Source organism: Mustela erminea, chromosome 1, assembly GCF_009829155.1.
Source record: "Mustela erminea isolate mMusErm1 chromosome 1, mMusErm1.Pri, whole genome shotgun sequence".
NCBI lineage: Eukaryota > Metazoa > Chordata > Mammalia > Carnivora > Mustelidae > Mustela > Mustela erminea.
In genome coordinates, this window is record NC_045614.1 from 91234721 (window position 1) to 91255274 (window position 20554).

The window sequence follows — 20554 nt, forward strand, 5'->3', positions numbered from 1 at the left end:
CTTGATGTACTCTCACATGGTTTTGACATGAACAACAAAGATTTCATGGTCTTGCAGATGGAGATGCGAAAGTCCAGAATCCAGAAGTCTCCATTCAATCACTAGACATTTATTTAATCAAATGGACCATAAGATGTGAATCATGGATGCCCTTTTCCCAGTGTTCCATGTTGACACTTGGGCTTAGAGGGGAAAACAGGGGAAGAAGAGGCAAAAGAGAAAAGAGAAGAGAAACATGTAGGAGGACGTTTCTCTACAGACAGCTATTCATTACCCCTTAGTAGTGTTTATTTTCTCTAGCCTCTGCTCCAGGATACCTTCTCCACAATTCCCTCTCACCTTTTCCTTTTCTCTCCACCCCTATCTTCTTCATTTGCTTTTGTCGCCTCCTTCCCTCTCTTCCTGTCCTTCTAAACCTTGAGATGGTGGATTAACTGGAGTGGGAAGGGAATGGAGACAGCAGGCCTTGAAAAAAGACTTTAAAAACTTAAAATTGCCAATCTGTCTTCATCTCAAATCCTACTATATTCTATATGCCTCTTCTGTAAATAAAGTTTTATTGAGTCACAGACACACCCATTCATGTACATCTTTCCTCCATCTGCTTTTACACTATGATGACAGAATTGAGTACTTGCAAGAGAGACCATATTCACAAAGCCTAAAATATTTACTAGCCTGTCTAGATTTGTGCTTCCCCAAGAATATCCTGCAGAATTCTAGTTCTGCAAAATGTTAAACAGATATTGCTGGGAAGAAAAAGATTCTCAGGTCAAATAATTTTGGAAACTTTGCTTTTCAGTCACAAGACTTCTTGGAGCCTTTAATATGCTAATGTGCATTGTGAATTTCTGAGAAGTAGCTGAAGAATACAGCATTTTCCCAAGTTTTTTCACAGAGCTCTTGATGAGGATAGAGTTCCTCAGAACACATATTGGAAAATATCTCTTCAACAATATACAAGGTACATAAGTGAGAAAAGCAAAATGTGTCCATATACATTCAGCTGTATAAAGAATGGGAAGGGGAAATGTAGTTAAGGGCTCACTTGTGAATGTTTCAATTATCTCTGGAAAGGTCCATAATTAACTGGTAACATTGCTTACTTTATGTGAGTTACAGCTGGGACAGAGACTTTTCACTGTATTTTTCTGCATTTTGACTTTTCAATCATAACGGTATACTTTACTATCTAAATAATCAATTAATCTGTCAATCAACTTAACTAAGTCTTGAAACAAAAATGTAAAATGGTAAACCACTTCAGAAAACAGTTTGACAATTTTTAACAAAGTTAAATATACGCTTACCATATGTCCCAGCGGTTCTCTTTCTAGGTATTTACCCAAGAGAAATGAAAACATATGTCCATAGAAAGACTTGTAAACAAACATTCATAATAGCTTTATTCATAATAGTTCTAAGCTGGAAACAACCCAAATGTTTGTCATTAGATGAGTGAATGTAAATTGGGGCAGAGCCATGTAATGGAATACTACTCAGCCATAAAAAAGGAACAAATTACTGATGCAGCAAATGAATAAATTTCACAGATGTTACAAAGCAAAACACAAAATATTCTATCTAAATCCACTTATGTAAATATCTAGAACAGAAGAAACAAACCTAATAGTGATAGAAGTCAGATCATTGGTTGCCTGGAGTAGGTGTAGAGGAGGAGATCTGATTGCAAAGGAACACAAGGACTTTCCAGGGAAACAGAAATGTTCTCTATCTTGATTGTGGTTTGATTGGTTTGTGGTTTGACTGCTGGCTACACAAGTATGTACACTTGTCAAAACTCATCAAGTACAGGTTATGTGGATGTGTGGATTTAATTGCATATAAAGTTAATAATAATAAATAATAATAAATAATATTTAATTATAATTTATTTCATTATAATAATAATTATAATAAATAATATTATTAAGTTATTAAAGTTAATTTTAAAAGGAAAGAAATAAATATTTCCCTGAGTCAATCAAAAGGGAGCCATGAAAAAGGAAGGGGTATGCAAGGTGAAAAGATGGATTCAAGTCAGTCCTCCAGTATGACTGCACACAGGATAAGTCTCTGCCCTACAGTATGGGAACCCCAGAGAAATGGAGAGAAATGAGCAGACCCTACCTGAACTGGTTCTCTTTTTTTGCTACCTGGGGATTCTGGTTTACAAACAGGCTCTACAGGAACAGAACTGTTCCACCTGGTTGAAGGGCTCTGTTTACCATGAGTGAGGTTGGTGACCCTTTCTCTCATTTGCTGTGTGGTAGATCAAACTATAAAGCTGTCCCTGATGGTATTCTCTGTTTCTGGGACCTCACAATTCGAAGTGTAGCTGCATTGTCATTTGGGGTATAATAGCTGGTGAAAATGTAAGCAACAGAGCTGACTTTGCTACCGCCCTGAAAGATTATTCCCAATGGGTTGTCTTCAGCTTATAAACCAACTGGACTCCAAAATAAAAGAAAAAGGGCTTTCGACTCTTAGAACACATTTCCTGATGGAAACAACATTATGGATCATTAAATACATACATACCTACAAACCAACATCTTAAAATCCACCAAGTGTGAACTAAGGTATTGTGGACCTAATCTAAACTTAAGGCAGCCAGTGTTCTTTTTTCCCTTTCCCACTTCAGAGCCAAGTGTCTTTTCATATGAGTATAGGAATCAGTCTTCTCTGCAGAATTTTAAAGTAAGTCTTCTTTCTTACAACATAGTAAAAAACCTAGTGGTTGTCTTTGCTTACAGATGTCCACATGTACTCTAGCAGATATGTCTAGACAAACGTACAGACCTACTGAGGACTGTAACACATGAATGAAATGTGGAGCCAAAGCTGGGTAGGATCTGACTCAGAACCTGCACACAGAACAAGACAGACCTGGGCTTGCAGCTTAGAACTGTCACATTCCAACTGTGAGATCTCAGGCAAATAACTTAAAACCCCTTTGCATGTTTCCTCATCTGTAAGCTATGGCAATAATACCTATCTTGAAAAGTTATTATGTGGGTTTAATGAAATAAAGTAGACATTCCATTTACTATTGCCATGTAACAAACTTCCCCAAACCTTAGTGGCTTAAATCAATGACACCATTTATTTTGTTCACATACCTGCATTTTGGATAGGACTTACTGGGGACAGCTTGTCACTACTTCACTTAGCATCAACTAGGCTGAAATCACCTGAAGATTGATTTACTCGCCTATCTGGCAGTTAATGCTGGGGAGACTCCTACTGCTGGGGGCTTAAAGAGCTGGGACTCCTTGGGCATGTCTATCTCTCTGTGATCCATACAGAATGGCAGCATTACTTTATTGCATGCCATCTTTTAAGAACTCATAGTAGAACTTGAAACACATAGTGTTACTTCTACCATAGTATCTCAATGAATGTCAACACACTGTAAGAAGAACCTGTGGGAGCGCCTGGAAGGCTCGCTTGGTTGGGCGACTGCCTTTGGCTCAGGTCCTGGTCCCGGAGTCCCGGGAAGTCTGATTCTCCCTCAGGCCTTCTTCCCTTTCATGCTCTCCCTCACTGTCTTTCTCTCAAATAAATAAATAAAATCTTAAAAAAAAAAAAGAACCTGTGGGATGAGATATTTTGGGGGCAGTCTTATTTGAGAAATATAATCTGGCAGAGTAGGAGAGTATGTCACACAGTACCTGAAACATGTAGGACCAGATAAATAATATCTTTTTGACCATTCATACTGCTACCACCACTGTTACTACTATCATGTATTATTATTATTAGCATAATTGCCAGTAAACCTGGGGCAACTATCACTACTGATGTTCTGATGCTTGCCCTTCCTTTGGTGGGTGACAGCCATAGACACATTATCACTTCCAGGAAATCATTAAGTGGAAACCTTGTGTTGGCCTAAAACTTCTACAACATAATTTCCAGTGAGAGAAGGCGATACCATGATTGTGAGCAGAGAGGGCTGAACACACAAGCTGTAAATAAAATTAAACCTGGGGAACAGGAAGCAAAGACAAGAGCCTCCTCTGTGGTGAAGAGACAGTGAGGATGTCCATGAAGCCCCTTGTCCCCAGCTCTCCTCTCCCCCTGGAAAAGAAATGCAACATGAACTTACTAAGTCCTTTAACTCACAGTGTGTCGTACCCACATCACAATGTATAGATTTCTCTGGACTTGTGTCCCTCTGTATAGCCCCATTGAAGACCAAGGACAGAATTTAGACTTAATCAGTTGAAAGACATTCATTTGGTAAGAGACCCAAGAGCAAATAAAGACCATAAATCCGAAGTGCAAAATTACGAAGTTAATATCGAACAGTTTTAATGGAAAAAGATCCCTACAACTGCTCCTAATCCTCACCTGGCTTATGATGTTCTCAAAAAGTGGTTCTGTTGGGGCGCCTGGGTGGCTCAGTGGGTTAAAGCCTCTGCTTTCGGCTCGGGTCGTGATCCCAGGGTCCTGGGATCGAGCCCCGCATCGGGCTCCCTGCTCCACAGAGGAGCCTGCTTTCCTTCCTCTCTCTCTGCCTACCTCTCTGCCTACGTGTGATCTTTGTCTGTCAAATAAATTTAAAAAAAAAAAAAAAGTGGTTCTGTTTACAAGCTGACCCACTTGTTATGGGCTAGCTCCTGAGCTATTCCAATTGCTCTCTTGCACTCTGTTTCTGAACCTAGGCTGCCCAATTGGCTCCACATCCACCTGGTATGAGCACAACACTAGGAATAACAAATGTACCTTTTGAGGTTGTGTTTTACAAACGCAAGTTAATCTTACTGAAGGCAGAAAGTTTAGGTTCCCTTTGTTCTTGGCTCACTTTGGACTAAAAAGATATAGAAGATAACAGATCCAGTCAGTCCAGAAGGCACTGTTCCAGAAAAAAACCACAACTGTAGTTGCCAAGCAGAGTGGGATGGAGCACTGCTGTAGGCTACCTGATTATTTGTATTTGGAACTTACTGAATGCCTGGACCCTTTCCTGCATGGCCTCACCTGCCCTACCTCTTTTCTGTAGCTCATATGGATGATGTGGCTTACTCCTCCGACAGATCTACTTACCAGTCCCTCTGCACTCCCTTAGCAGCATCTATCAAATTTGGTGAGATTGGAATCACAAGGAAGTGATTAAAACACACACACACACACACCCCAATAGCATAGTTTGTTCCCTGATAATCAGTTTCTGGTTCAGTCTAGAATAAGAACCTAATAGTTAATATTTCTAACAGGTTTCTAGATGATGCTGATGGAGCTGGTGGTACACACTTAGAGTAGTTCTTCTAATAGTTCATATACCTCTACTATATTTGTTATATTCTGATTTTCATTATTATTTGCATAGCAAAGACTTAGCACTGTCCAATTGAAATAAATATGAGCCACATATATCATTTTAAATTGTGTAGTAGACACATTAATAACAAGGTAAAACTAATTTTCATAACATTTTGTTTAACCAAATATATCCAAATATTATTTCAACACATCATCAATATGAAAAATTATTACTGAGACATCCTACATTTTTTTGTAAACCTTCAAAATTAGCTATGTATTTCATACTTCCTGAACATTTCAGTTTGAACTACCCACATTTGGAATGCTCAATAGCCACATGTGGCTAATGAGGAGTGCAGACTTAGATGTAGTACTATGTGCTAGACAGTGTTATAAACCCTTTATATATTAACTCATTTAACCCTCACAGTAATCCTATGAGATAGTGTTATTAACCTCATTTTATAGATGAGGAAATTAAGGCACAGAGAGCTTAAGTGATTTACCCAAGGTCACTGGGCTAGAACATGGGGATAAGGGGTTTGAATCTTGGCAATCTGGCTTCAGGGTCAGCCTCATCACTCAAGTCCTCCCTGCTCAACCGCAATTCCTTGGAGGATAGGGAAGAAACATTATTTCGTTGCATATTCCCATAGCATAAACAACTATTAGCTCAGATAGGATACCTAGTAAATATGTGCTAAATTAATTAAATGAGTGAGAAAGGAAGATGAGGGGGTGACAAGAATTTGTCAAATGTTCAGCCAACAGGATTAGGTGCCTTCAATCATCAGTGTGTATGATTGGTAAGAAGAATATTTTGGGGGGGGTTATTAAGTTTTTTATTTTACTTCCAACATAGTTAACATACAGTGTTAGATTCATTTTAGGTGTACAGTATAGTGATTCAATAATTCTATATATCATTACTCAGTGATCATCATGATAAATGTAATTTTAATCCCCTTCAGCTATTTCACCCATTCCTCTCCCACCTTCCCTCTAATATGCTTTATTTTAAATAAGTACCCTAGGTTAAGGATTTTGTTTTTCAACAGAAACATTTTTACTTGAAACATACTTCAGAATACATGCTTCTAAAAGGTATATATATTACATTCCATCCAAGCAAAATAAAATACACATTTTCTTCATGTACACACAGAAGAATGCCCTATTTAAATCACATAAAAATCAGGGCACCTGGGTGGCTCAGTCAGTTAAGCATCTGCCTTCAGCTCAGGTCATGATCCCAGGGTTCTGCTCCCAGGCCATGATCCCAAACTCCTTGCTCAGTGGGGAGACTGCTTCTCCCTCTCCTACTGCCTGACACTTCCACTGTTTATGAGCATGTGCTCTCTGTCACTTAAATAAATAAAATCTTTGAAAATATCACATAAAAAGAATCATAACAAATATTACAAATTTAAGAAGACTGGAATCATACCAAGTATTTTCCAATCACAATGGTATAAAACTAAAGATGAACAATAAAACAAAGCTGGAAAATCGACAATGAAAATATTAAATATTTAATACATAAATCTTAACACACTGCTGCACAAACAATGGACCAAATAAAAGTCAAATCAAAGTATGTCTCAAAACAAAAGAAAGAGAAGACACAACATTCTAAAACCTATGAGATGCAGCAAAAGCAGTTAGAGTGAAATTCATGCTATACATGTTTGTATTAAGAAAAAAAAAGGGGGGGGTCTTTTTTCTCGGGTACGGAAGAAGGCGGTTCTCTTTTCGTTCCTAGTGCAGCCATGGCTCGTGGTCCCAAGAAACATCTGAAGCGTGTAGCAGCTCCAAAGCATTGGATGCTGGATAAACTGACTGGTGCACTCGCTCCTCGCCCATCTACTGGTCCCCATAAGCTGAGAGAGTGTCTCCCTCTCATCATTTTCTTAAGGAACAGACTTAAGTATGCCCTAACAGGAGATAAAGTAAAGAAGATCTGTATGCAGCGTTTTATTAAGATTGATGGCAAGGTCCGAACTGATATAACATACCCTGCTGGTTTTATGGATGTCCTCAGCATTGACAAGACCATAGAGAATTTCCGTCTGATCTATGATACCAAGGGTCGCTTTGCTGTTCATCGGATTACACTCGAGGAGGCCAAGTACAAGTTGTGCAAAGTGAGAAAGATCTTTGTGGGGACAAAAGGCATCCCTCATCTGGTGACTCACGATGCTTGCACCATCCGCTATCCTGATCCCCTCATCAAGGTCAATGACACCATTCAGATTGATTTGGAAACTGGAAAGATTACTGATTTCATCAAGTTTGACACTGGTAATCTGTGTATGGTGACTGGGGGTGCTAACCTGGGAAGAATTGGTGTGATCACCAACAGAGAGAGACACCCTGGTTCGTTTGATGTGGTTCATGTGAAAGATGCCAATGGCAACAGCTTCGCCACCCGACTCTCCAACATTTTTGTTATTGGCAAAGGCAACAAACCATGGATTTCTCTTCCCCGTGGAAAGAGTATCTGCCTCACCACTGCTGAAGAGAGAGGCAAGAGACTGGCGGCCAAACAGAGCAGCGGGTAGAATGGTCCCTATGTGACGTGATTGGAAGTCTGTATACCTAATTAAAGGTCATACAGCATGATTAAAAAAAAAAAAAAAGTCAAATAATCAACATTACACCACAAGAAATTGGAAAAAGAAGAAACTTAGCTGAAATTTTTTAAATTTTTTTAGCTGAAATTTAGTAGAGGAAGGAAATAAGGAAAAATCAGAAATAGAGACCAGAATGAATAATAAAATAACACTGAAAATAATGACCAGTTTTTCCAAATAAATAAATAAAATTGGCAATGTTTTAACTACATTAATGAAGAAAAAACAAGAGAAGTCCAAAAACCAAGATGAAAAATGAAAGAAAAAAAAAACAATACAACAGATAACCACATAAATACATAATGTGATAACAGGTTGCTATAAAAATTATATACTAACAAATCAGATAACTTAGGGGAAAAAAACATAATTCTTAAAACACACATTACCAGATTGAATTTGAATCATGAATTCATGAATCTTGAATCCAAAAGAAAAGGAAATCTTAAACCAATAACAAAAATGAAAGTTAAATTAGTTGATACTGAGGCAGGATCAAAGCAATACAAGAGCAGAAAAGTCTAGTTTTTCTGATATAAGTATTGCTACTCCAGCTTTCTTTTGACATCCATATGCATGAAAAATGTTTCTCCAGCCCTCACTTTCAATCTATAGGTGTCTTTAGATCTAAAATGCAGCATAAAGAAGGGTCTTCTTTTTATATCCTTTCTGAAACCCTTTGTCTTTTTATTGGAGCACTTCGTCCATTTACATTCAGAGTAATTATTGATAGATATATATTTGTTGTCATTTTATTACTTGTTTTGTCATTGTTGCTGGAGATGTCTCCAATTCCTTTCTTGTCTTTGTCACTTTTGGTCTCTCCTTTGCGTTGAAAAGTATCCTTTAATATTTCTTGCAGGGCTGATTTAGTGGTCGTGAACTCCTTTAGTTTTGTTTATCTGAAAAACTCCTTCTTATCTCTCCTTCTATTCTGAATGATAGCCTTGCTGGATAAAGTATTCCTGGCTGCAGATTTTTCCCATTCAGCACTTTGAATATATCATGCCACTTCTTCTGGCTTGCCAAGTTTTCTTTTTTTCCTTTTTCTTAGTTTCTGTTAAAAAAAATCTCCAACTACCTTCATAGGTTTTCCCTTGTAAGTTAAGGACTTCTTTTTTCTTGCTGCTTTTAAGATATTTTCTTTATTTTCTTTATTAAATTTGTTTTGCAAATTTAATTACAATATGTCTTGGTGTTGGCCTGCTTTTGTTGATTTTGTTGGGAGTTCTCTGTGCCTCTTGGATCTGAATATCTGTTTCCTTCTCCAGATTAGGGAAGTTTATTGCTGTTCTTTCCTGAAATAAATTTGCTGCTTCCTTTTCTCTCTTCTTCTTCTTCTGGGACTCCTATAATACAAATGTTACTACGTTTGATGGAGTCACTGAGTTCTCTAAATCTATTATCATGTTGCATCATTCTTTCTCTCTTTTGTTTGGCTTCATTTTTTTCCATTATTATGTTTTTTAGGTCACTAATTCATTACTGTGCTGCCTCTAACCTGCTGTTCATTACATCAAGCTTGTTTCCAATCTCATTTATTACATTCTTCATCTCTGATTCATTCTTTTTTACTCTTTTATCTCTGTGGTAAGGGTTTCACTAATGTCTTCTATTCTTTCTCAAGCCCAGTGAGTATCTTTATGATTTAAATCCTCCATTAAGGGGGATGCCTGGGTGGCTCAGTCAGTTAAGCATCTGCCTTTGGCTCAGGTCTTGATCGATCCCCATATCTGGCTCACTATTCAGTAGAGAGCCTGCTTCTCCCTCTGCCCCTACACCCCCACCCACACGTGTGTGTGCTCTCTCTGTCTCTCAAATAAATAAATACAATCTGTAACAAATAAAAATAAAAAATAAATTATCCATCAGGCAGATTACTTATCTCTGTTCTGTTTAGATCTCTGGCCATGGCCTCATATTGTTCTTTCATTTGCAATAAATTCTTCTTTCTTGGCATTTTGTCTATGTCTATGCCATTTTCTGTGTGATAGAAGTTATGTCTCCTACTACTGAAAGTAATGACCGTATGAAGAAGAGGTCATGTAGTGCCTAAGGCCTGGTGCTTCAAGGAGTACCTCTGGTGTGTACTGCGTGCACTCTGCTATTGTGTTTTGGCTCCTCTACTCTTCAGGAGAGTTACATGCAAAGACTATCCTTGCATGCTGTGGGCAGTGTTAGGTCCCTGGCCCGAATGTGGTGAGTTTTAATGTGTATGCTATGGTCTGCTTATGAAATGAGTTTTAATATGTATGCTATGGTCTGCTTATGAAATGAGACCTGACACTAACTCCACCAGAGCTAAGGTTCTGTAGAACTAACTCTTTGGCTGGGAAATGTAGTATGAAGAGGGGTTTGTGCTGGTCTTCTAGGGGAGAGGCCTGCCACTCTGGGTCTGAAATAAGCTTGACTGAGAAGGACAGTCCCACCAGAGCACAGGGGAATGGGGCTTGGTGTAAGCAAGTTAGGCAGCCAGTATTGGCACTTTGCTGCCTCCTGCAGGTAGCTCTGTGTTTATGCTGAGGTGCAGGGGAGGGAAATGACGCTGACCAGCTCCCTTGTTCCTGAAGAGGTATGTCTCTGAACACTGACTCCCAGGGATACTCTCTGAGGGGAACAAACGAATAATCTCCCCATTGTGTGCCCAGACATTCTTCAGATCACTGCTTCCACACTACCTGGCCCCATGTTGTTTGCCTGCCTTCTCTCTAGGAGCAAGACAGAGGAGCAAGACCCTCTGAGCTCTTTCCTAGCCAAGCCCACTGACCTTTAAAATTAAAAAATATTTAGGCCCTGATGGTTGCAAAGACTCACAAAATTCAATCCCTCCCTTTTCCCAAGCCAGTGACTTTGGGGAAACACTCTCCTTTGCATTCCCCTGTGTATACCTTTCTCTCTCTCTCTTATCCTTCTCAACCACAGCCCCCTCCCCTCTGCAGTACCTACAATCCATTTCTCCCCTAGACTACATCTCCACACTTCCTATCTTCTTCGTTGAGGCCTCTTCTCTCCCTTTAGTTGAAGAGTTTATTCTTTCAGTCTTCAGGCCAATTTCTGGAGTATTTAGGATGATGTGATAGTTATCTAGTTGTGTTTCTGGGACGAAAGGAGCCTTGGTCCTCCTACTCTGTCACCATCTTCTGCTCCTCAAATATGAATGAGAGGAATATTTTTATTTTTATTTTTTTTTAAGATTTTATTTATTTATTTGACAGACAGATCACAAGTAGGCTGAGAGGCAGGCAGAGAGAGAGAGAGGGAAGCAGGCTCCCTGCTGAGCAGAGAGCCCGATGCAGGGCTCAATCCCAGGACCTGAGCCGAAGGCAGAGGCTTAACCCACTGAGCCACTCAGGCACCCGAGAGGAATATTTTTAAATTAAATTTGAAAATGTCTATTCTCAAGGAGCTTCCAGGCTAATGGAAAGAGGTGAGAGGTACACAATGACAAGAATATGTCTGATGTATTATTAGTTAGCATGGCATTCATGGTTAAGATGATTAGAACCAGGAAAGGGGTACACTGAGAGAGGCTATCCCAAAGTGGTGAATCTTTAAGGGGATATTAAATAATATAGAAGGAATATTTGGATAAGACACTCAAAATAATGGGTAATATATGAGTAATACATAGGAATGACAAGAGGGGAGATCATCCTCCTCTTCTTCATCAGCACTGATTATATACTGTATGTTGCAGATATGGTTCCCAGAAAGCAGACTACGAGCTACAAATCTGCATGTAGGACGTTTTTTGGAAGTGTTCCCAGAATCAACACTTTCAGTAGAGTAAAAGAAGCAGGACTGGGCAGGGGAAGAAGTTGGCCTGTGATGCAGTCACACCAAAGGCCTCAGCCAACCCTATAGGGAACTCCAGAGCTGGAGTGGCCCTTTACAGTTCTCCCAAACTGAGGCAAGGAGATCAATCCGTTTATCCACAGGAACCAGTCATTGAATCCAAGCTTTTTAGGAATGGGGTATAACCTTGAGCAAGGCAACTCTCTTCAGCTGAGAGCAATTCCTGAAGAAGAACTCAGCTATGTGACATCAACTGCCAGTGCTCCTACCATCTATAGAATAAGAACCTCCTTGTTGGGAGTGGAAAGAGGAATCTAGATGTCAGGCTACATTGTCCTCTTAGTGCAAAATCTAAAAAACCAATGAGAGAATATGATGGTGAATGGAAAGTACCAGACAGAATCCCAACATAGCCAGATTACCTGGGAAATTGATACAAGGTCATACAACTAGTGTGTGAATTTATACCTAGTTCTAGTATTTGTTTTCTTCCCATATTTCTCCAGGAAATAGAAGAGAGAGGTGGAGGAGAAAACTTAAGCACTCTTTATTATAAAGTGTCCTATTTCTGGGTCTGTAGGATTTAAAACAGTGTGTTCTAGATTCTAGAAGGAATTTGCATCACATTTGGGTAGAGGGACATCACTTACCTATGTGCTTTAATACCTAAGTTGTGGGAGCTGTGGCTAAAGTAAGGGGAGAAGAACTAACCAAATTTGGGGTAAGGAACTACCTCCCCTCCTCCCCATGCTTAGGAGATAAGGGCAGCTACCTTTTGCTACTGAGGAGGGTATCTGCAAAAGACAACATTCTGAAGCTGGGCTGTGGTGGTGGTCCCTGTACCACCCCAGGCTTGGTCTGGGATGAGAATCTTTCAGCAATGTGCTTCAGTTTCTATCCTAATCTTATTTTCTTGGGTTCAAGTCAGAGGCAGGATTTAAACTATGCTATGTGTTCATCTTAGCTCCCCATTGAATGTGTGACCTTGAATAAATCTTTTAACCTCTCTGAATCTTGGTTTTAGGGAATGAGACCCACCTCTTACAAAATATGAGTATCAAATGGGTTTATAGGAATAAAAATCCTTGAAAACATAATTAGATACTTAATAAATGTATGCTCTGATTCTGAACATTAGTACAGTGTAAAATATAAAGTGCTAAAGTGTTTTCTACTCATGTATAAGTTCTGAAAAAAATCCTTTTCAGAATTTGCCAGAATTTTCTCTGCAAATATGCATTTTAGTACCTATGATGGGGAATGAGGTAATAGCAGCCATCACATGATGGAGATGATCATGGGAGACAGGATGCCAGTTTGGGAAACACAAAGTCACAGTCAGCTTAGCCCTCAATAAATGTTTGTTGAATATATGAATGAAGAAATAAATGAATGGTGGAATGGTAGTAACGAGATTCAGATTCCTCCTCTTCCAGGAAGACTTCCTGGGTTCCTCTGGCTTTCATGGGTTCCCTGCCAAGCTACTGCTCATGAAATCTGTTACATCCCACATTGTTTTGAATTACAGACCATCTTGCATTGTTCCCTCCTTGTTCTGTGTGTGTTGTTCTTGTCTCCTTAGTTTGACATGGATAAGAAAAAATTTTATTAGTTTTTCCTCCAGAAAGCTACCTCCAAGTCCATATTGAATTATTTGGGTACCTATACCCATGGATTTATACTCCAAAGAAGAATATTAAAGAGGTGGAGGGTGGGCACTTTTTAATCACGTGGATTCAGATTTGTTCTTTTCCCCTCATAGGGTTTTATAATGAATGAATAAGATAATATGTAAAAATCACCTAGTAGAGTACCTAGCACATAGGAGGTACTCAATAAGTAGAAATTTAGAATTAGTGAATAGATATCAGTATCAATATTGGGGAGAAAGAAAGATGAATAGGGAGGAGAGCTTTAACCCCCAAGCATGCACAGCCTGGAGGGCTGACTTTTAGAATTCAATTGTGGAAATCTAGCTCATGCCCAAAACCTAAATTATACCTTGCAGTGTGGGCATCCTGCCTTGAAATGGGAAATTGGGCAATTTCACAAGGATGCACAGCTGTGTTGCTTGAGCCGTTTTGTTCCAGGCAAACTGGAACAGGCAGTGAACCTTTGGCAACTGATGAGAGCTATACCAGACAGTCTGCGCCCAGCCCCATCAGGGAACCAGGCGAGAATACCAAGCAGCTTTGCAGAGTGCTCATGGAAAAGCCACGGGGGCTCAGGAGCCTGCAAGCTGGTCTGCCAGAGAGAACAGACACCCTTCTTTGACGTCAGCCTCTCCACTCAGCCCACCTCCCTGCTCCCAGACTTGCCACTGTCCCTGCTAGCCTCTTTTTCTCCTCTCAGTAAGCAATAAGCTCTTCTGTGAGGAGTGGGTGCTGAGAGATAATGCTTCAGACTTGTCAGCAAGTGTAGGAGGATGTTAGGTCAAAAGCCCCAGTGCTCTTTTTTTTTAATTTTTTTTATTAACATATAATGTATTATTTGTTTCAGGGGTACAGGTCTGTGATTCATCAGTCTTACACCGTTTGCAATGCTCACCATAGCACATAACTTCCCCAATGTCCGTCACCCAGCCATCCCCCTCTACTCCAGCAACCCTCAGTTTGTTTCCTGAGATTAAGAGTCTCTGTGGTTTATCTCCCTCTCTGGTTTCATCTTGTTTCATTTTTCCCACCCTTCCCCTATGATCCTCTGTCTTGTGTCTCAAATTCCTCATATCAGTGAGATCTTGTGATAATTGTCTTTCTCTGATTAACTTATTTCACTTAGCATAATACCCTCTAGTTATCCATGTTGTTGCAAATGGCAAGATTTCAATTTTTTGATGGCTGCATAATATTCTGTGCTCTTTTTAGGTAGGTAATTAGGCCAGGACTTTGTGCCTTTTCTTCTCTTTTTTGCTTTTGAGAATTTAAAGCTGACGGTAGACAGATACTGGTGAGCTTAGGTTCTAGGAGTATCCAAAGTATTCCTCAGGAATCCTGAAGATCCTCTTTTGATTGCTGAGTAGCCCACCGGACCAGACCCCAAGCTGTGGGACTTTAGGCCCTGTGGGAATCATTTTATTGGGATTATAGGAACCAAGCATTTTATTGGGATTCTAGGAACCAAGCATTTGGAGATTCCGTGGGCTGCCCAGGGCTGCCCTGTCAGCTGGTCCTCAACAGTAAGTTCTCCTGTTTGTCCTGCTTCCTTACCATTCTCATCAAAACCTGCCGAGAACATACACCTTCAACTAGGAAGCCAACGCTGAGACATATCTCTGTAAAGCCCAGATCCTGGCATACACTTTCACACAACCCTTAAGCACTTTGAAAAGAAATATAAAGCTGATTTGCTTTTGTAAATCAAAATTTACAAATGAATGGGAAACATTCAGTGATGGACACAGATGTGGAAGAGGATTGATCTTAAGAGAATCTATAGGAGGTAGGGTCCATCTCAGCCTTCTCTTGCCTCACCCTGTCTTATGCAATGTTGTGTTCATTTGAACTAGTTAATGTTAATCACCAAAGTAAGCAAAGTAAAAATGAGATAAATACACAGATGCACACACTCACATACATCATACTGCTACGACATGGGACTCACATTATTTACTGCTTTATATTGTTGACATTGTCTTCAAAGAAATAAACATCTATAATTTTGTTGTTAACATTCAGCTGCAAATAACTTAAATATATGGAGTTAAGTATTAATTTATTCCCCTATTCAGAAAACATTGTTGTGTTCCTTGTATGAGTCAGATCGTGAACTAAGTTCTAGGTCTCCAGATGTTCAGGAAGGTCATGGCCTCAGGGAGTGTAGGAGAGACTAAAATATCAGTTGCCATCTATTTATTGCCAGTACTATGTGGGGCCCTGTACCTCTAAGTCTCCTATCCCACCTCTGAAAGCACCCTGAACTGAAGTTAGGCATTATCATTCTTATTGTATAGCTGAGGAAAACAAAGCTAACTAATTTGCCTGAAGTCACACAAGTTGGAAGTTACAGAGCCAGAATTGTTCCTAAATACCACTGCCCAACCCCAGGTTCATACCTTCCCCCCACACTCCTGAATGAAGGGCTCTGTGGGGAGACAAGCTTCAATATGAATGGGAACAGAGTGTCCTGGCAGCACTGGGCTGGGAGCCATCATTTCTGACCAGGAATATTGAAGGACCTTGATCTTGTCAAGACAAGGTGACAGGGGCGCCTGGGTGGCTCAGTGGTTTGGGCTGCTGCCTTCAGCTCGGGTCATGATCTCAGGGTCCTGGGATCGAGCCCCGCATCGGGCTCCCTGCTCCGCAGGAAGCCTGCTTCCCTCTCTCTCTCTCTCTCTCTCTGCCTGCCTCTCTGCCTACTTGTGATCTCTGTCTGTCAAATAAATAAATAAAATCTTAAAAAAAAAAAAAAAGACAAGGTGACAGTCAAGCTGGGTTTTTAGAGATTGATACACTATCAACTAGCAGGAAAGGAGTATGGACAGATATTTTGAATGAGGATGGAGGTATCCATATCCAACACCTTATATGGCTCCCAAGGTTAAATGGCAGGGCAATGTAGCCCTGTAGTGATGATAAATAAGCTTTGATTTTCATGCAGCCTGCTTCCCAGGTCAAGAAAGTTGTGACTGTTTTTATCGCATGAATGACATTTACCCTAAACCCTCAGTTGGATTTTGAACAGGTTTAACACTATGTGTTCAAGCTGTTGGTTTTTCTGACCATTTCGCCTTCAGCTTCTATACTTTGTTTCTAAATGCAAATATTTTAAAAGCTGAGAATCAGAAGGAATATAGGAAGATGTGGCAATAATCATGGATTTTTTTTTCCCTTTTCTCTTTCTCTAAGTAGGCTCCACAACATATCAGTAGCTAGGTTAGATCAGAATCTACCCACTAAGTTAAGAAAGATCCGAGGAGCCAGAAGCCACTATTAGGGCAGAGTGGGACTCAGACTTTCCCTCCACCCACTGTCCTATCTGCATGCCCTCATCTGTGGACACATGATCTTATACCAAGTTGCTAGGAAAGTTGCCTGCAAACATCCCCTCAGTTAAACCCCCCTCCAAAACCCACTAGGAACTTTAAAAAAAAATTTTTTTTTTTATTTTAGAATAGCTTTAAATTTATAGAAAAGATGCAAAATGGGGGCTTAAGTGGGTAGGAGAAGAATAAATGAAACAAGATGGGATTGGGAGGGAGACAAACCATAAGTGACTCTTAATCTCACAAAACAAACTGAGGGTTGCTGGGGGGAGGGGGTTTGGGAGAAGGGGGTGGGATTATGGACATTGGGGAGGGTATGTGCTTTGGTGAGTGCTGTGAAGTGTTTAAACCTTGTGATTCACAGACCTGTACCCCTGGGGATAAAAATATATGTTTATAAAAAATAAAAAATAAAAAATCAATTAAAAAAAAAAAAAGAAAAGTTGCAAGAGAGAATTCCTATATACCCCACATTCAGTTTTCTGTAATATTTTTATTACTATAGTACATTTGTCACAATTAATGAAATGGTACATTATTATTAATTGAAGTCCATATTTTATTCAGATTTTCTTCATTTTCCCCTAATGTCCTTTTTCTGTTTCAGGATCCTATCTAGGATACCACATCACATTTAGTGGTCATGTCTCCTTAGGCAACTTTTGGCTGTGATACTTTATGAGACTTTCCTTGTTTTTGGTGACCTTGATAGTTTTGAGAAGTATTGGTCAGATACTTCATAGACTATCCCTTAATTTGGATTTTTCATTTGTTTTTCTTATCATTAGCCTGGGTTTATGGGGGAAGGAAAACTACAGAGGTAAAGTGCCATCTTCAAATCAAGGTCGTATACGGTCACCATGACTTTATCTCTGTTAATGTTGACCTTGATCACCTGGCTCAGGTAGTGTTGGTCAGGTTCTCCACTATAAAGCATGGAATATATTTTTTTTATTAGCATTTTCCTTTTAGTTTTGGGAGAGTACAAGCAGGACTGCATTTGTGTTCTTTCCCATGACGTCAACAAGATATTCCCTGAATATTAATGATCATGTTATCTTATTAGAAGCTGAGTTGAGGGGCGCCTGGGTGGCTCAATGGATTAAAGCCTCTGCCTTCAGCTCAGGTCATGATCCCAGGGTCCTGGGATCAAGCCCCACGTCGGGCTTTCTGCTCAGCAGGGAGCCTGCTTTCCTTCCTCTCTCTGCCTGCCTCTCTACCGACTTGTGATCTCTGTCTGTCAATTAAATAAGTAATATCTTTAAAAAAAAAAAAAAAGAAGAAGAAGAAGAAGAAGCTATACCCACCTTTTACGACCTGGCCTCAGAACTCATGTGGCTTCACGTCAGCCACAGTCACAGCCCCATCCAGATTAAAGGGAAGAGAACAATAGACCTCACTTCTCCAAAAGGAGTGCCAAGTCCCATTTAGGAAGAGTAAGTCAGTTGGGATGTATTGTGATTATTTTTGGAAAATACAAACTGTCACAGTTGACTGTTAAGTAATTTAGGTTTCTTAGCCTTCAGCGAATACTTGTTGTAGCCACTGTGCTGCACTAGATATGGAGTTATATCATTGAGCCAGATGCAGTCTCTACCCCCCGGCAGCTTAGAGTTCAGACACTCAAACAATTAAGACATTTGCCATTTCCATTCAGAGACTTGGAGGCTGGAATAGATTAGATGTAGAGGTTACAGCCACCAGGAGGGACCTCTAACAAGGTCTTCAATACCAAAGAGGAATTCTACGTGGAAAATATTTGTCCTAAGAGGAGCTGAATGCATAAGGCAGAAATCTACAGCTGAAGACAAAAGGCAACGCAGTTGCCCTAAGTCTTGCTATCTTTGGGGAGAGTTTTTTTTTTTTTAAAGATTTATTTAGGGGTGCCTCATGGCTCAGTGGGTTAAGCCTCTTGCTTTCAGCTCGGGTCATGATCTCAGGGTCCTGGGATTGAGCCCTGCATCGGGCTCCCTGCTCAGCGGGGAGTCTGCTTCCCCCCTCTCTATGCCTGTCTCTCTGCCTGCTTGTGGTCTCTCCCTTTCTGTCAAATAAATAAATAAAATCTTTTAAAAAGTTTTATTTATGTATTTGATGGAAAGAAAGAGAGAGAGCATACAAGCAGGGCGAGCAGCAGGCAGGGGAGAGGGAAAAGCAGGCTCCCCGTGGACCCAAGGAGCCCAATGCAGGGCTGCATCCTAGGACCCTGGGATCATGACGTGAGCCAAAGGCAGTTGCTTAACTGACTGAGCCACTGAGGTGCCCCACAAGTTTTATTTTTTAATTGTGGTCGTCACAGTTGTTGTTGTTATTGTTTTGTCATTGCCTGTCTTCATGCTGCTTCATTCTTCTGTTCCTATAGGACATTTTCCTGAATCAAAAATCTCTCAGTCCCTAAGGTCTCAAGCAGCCAGGATCAGAGAACCTGGATTTAAATCCTTGTACTTTCACATGGTAGCTGTTTTGACCTTAGACAAATGACTTGATTATATAATTAGCATGGATATAATAGGAGGGCCCAGACTGCAAATGGGGTGTTCTTGCCTATTTCCTGCTCCTAAGAGAGAATCTGTGCTGTGTATGCGTGTGTGTGTGTGTGTGTGTGTGTGTGTGTGTGCGCGTTCACATGTGTTTGTAGTGTTTTTGTTAGGAAACTGTGCTCTGGGAGCACCTGGGTGGCTCAGTCAATTAAGTGTCTGCCTTTGGGTCAGGTCATGGTCTCAGGGTCCTGGGATTGAGTCCTACATTATACTCCTTGCCCTTCTGCCCGCTGCTCCCCCTGCTTGTGCTCTCTCTGTCAAATAAATAAATAAATAGATAGATAGATAGATAAATAAATAAATAAAATCCTTAAAAACAAAAACAAAAACCAACTTCCCAGAGCAGCACAAGGCAAGTCATGCCAGCTGGAGACCACAGGTGTGATTGCCTAGAAGGAGAATAAAAGCAAAGATCTGTACCCTAAACTCCCTGGTTTCATAAAGAAGCCAAGGTCACAAGCATACGTTATCTCATAAAAGCTTTTGTCCAGCACACCCTGAAGGCAATGATGCATATTTATTTCTGAGGGAAACCATGCTGTGAGAGATGAGGAATTCATGTTTTATTTTTAAAATAAAAGGGAACATTGAAGTTCAGAGGATGGAACACAGTAGAATACCAGGACCAGTGATATAAAGAGAGCACTGTAGGTTTGGAGCATTAGTGGTATTGGAGGGGCGGTGAGTTGGCCTGGGTCACTCATAGTCCTAACCCTGTATAGCTGTGTAGCCCAGCGTAAGTTTTTCAGTTTGTTGGGCCTCAGCCTTCTCATCTATAAAGTGAAGGAGCTGGATACCAAAGAATCCTAATATCCCATCCAACTGAAAGATAATAATTTTGAAATTAGAAAAGCCCATTTCCTGGCAAGATGGTATGTTCCTGCCCATGTTGACAACAGACTCTCTGATGGTCAGACTTCATATGTTGTGGATACTCTTTCCTTATATTTTTAAAACACTGGATGCAGAAGCTAAATTCCTAAGTGTTCCGGTTATTTGTTGCTATAAAACAAACTACCCCAAAACAGTGGCTTAATCATTTACTTTGTTCCCAAATGTTAGGATTGACTGAGCTCAGTGAGGTGACTCTCCCTTGGTATCTCGTGTGTGGTTGCAATCCAACAGTGGCTGGAATGAGGCTGCTTCACTGTTGTGTCTGATGCCTGGCTGGGGTTAGAATAGCCAAGGCTCCTTAGGCCTTTGTCTCCCTCTCCAAGTGGTCCCTCCACTCAGTCTCTCCATGTGGTGGCCTAAAGGCCACTGGACTTCTTATATGGGGCCAAAGACACACAAGAGAAACCTGCAGAAGCAGTATTAGCTTTTCTGTCCTGGCCTTG

At 40.3% G+C, this 20554-nt stretch overlaps 2 protein-coding genes across 5 annotated transcripts in view; both read left to right on the forward strand.

The window, feature by feature from the left end:
- Positions 1 to 20554, forward strand: part of TMEM108 (transmembrane protein 108) — a 373441-nt gene that overhangs the window by 329746 nt on the left and 23141 nt on the right. The gene's annotated exons all lie outside the window — the stretch shown is intronic.
- On the forward strand, positions 7004 to 7890 carry LOC116584665 (40S ribosomal protein S4-like). Its single transcript, XM_032333320.1, has one exon. The coding sequence runs from the start codon at positions 7041 to 7043 to the stop codon at positions 7830 to 7832; it is 792 nt and encodes a 263-aa protein (XP_032189211.1). The 5' UTR covers positions 7004 to 7040; the 3' UTR covers positions 7833 to 7890.

Excerpts from the sequence above, each read along its gene's own strand:
- LOC116584665 (XM_032333320.1), top strand. The coding sequence starts at position 7,041 with ATGGCTCGTGGTCCCAAGAAACATCTGAAGCGTGTAGCAGCTCCAAAG.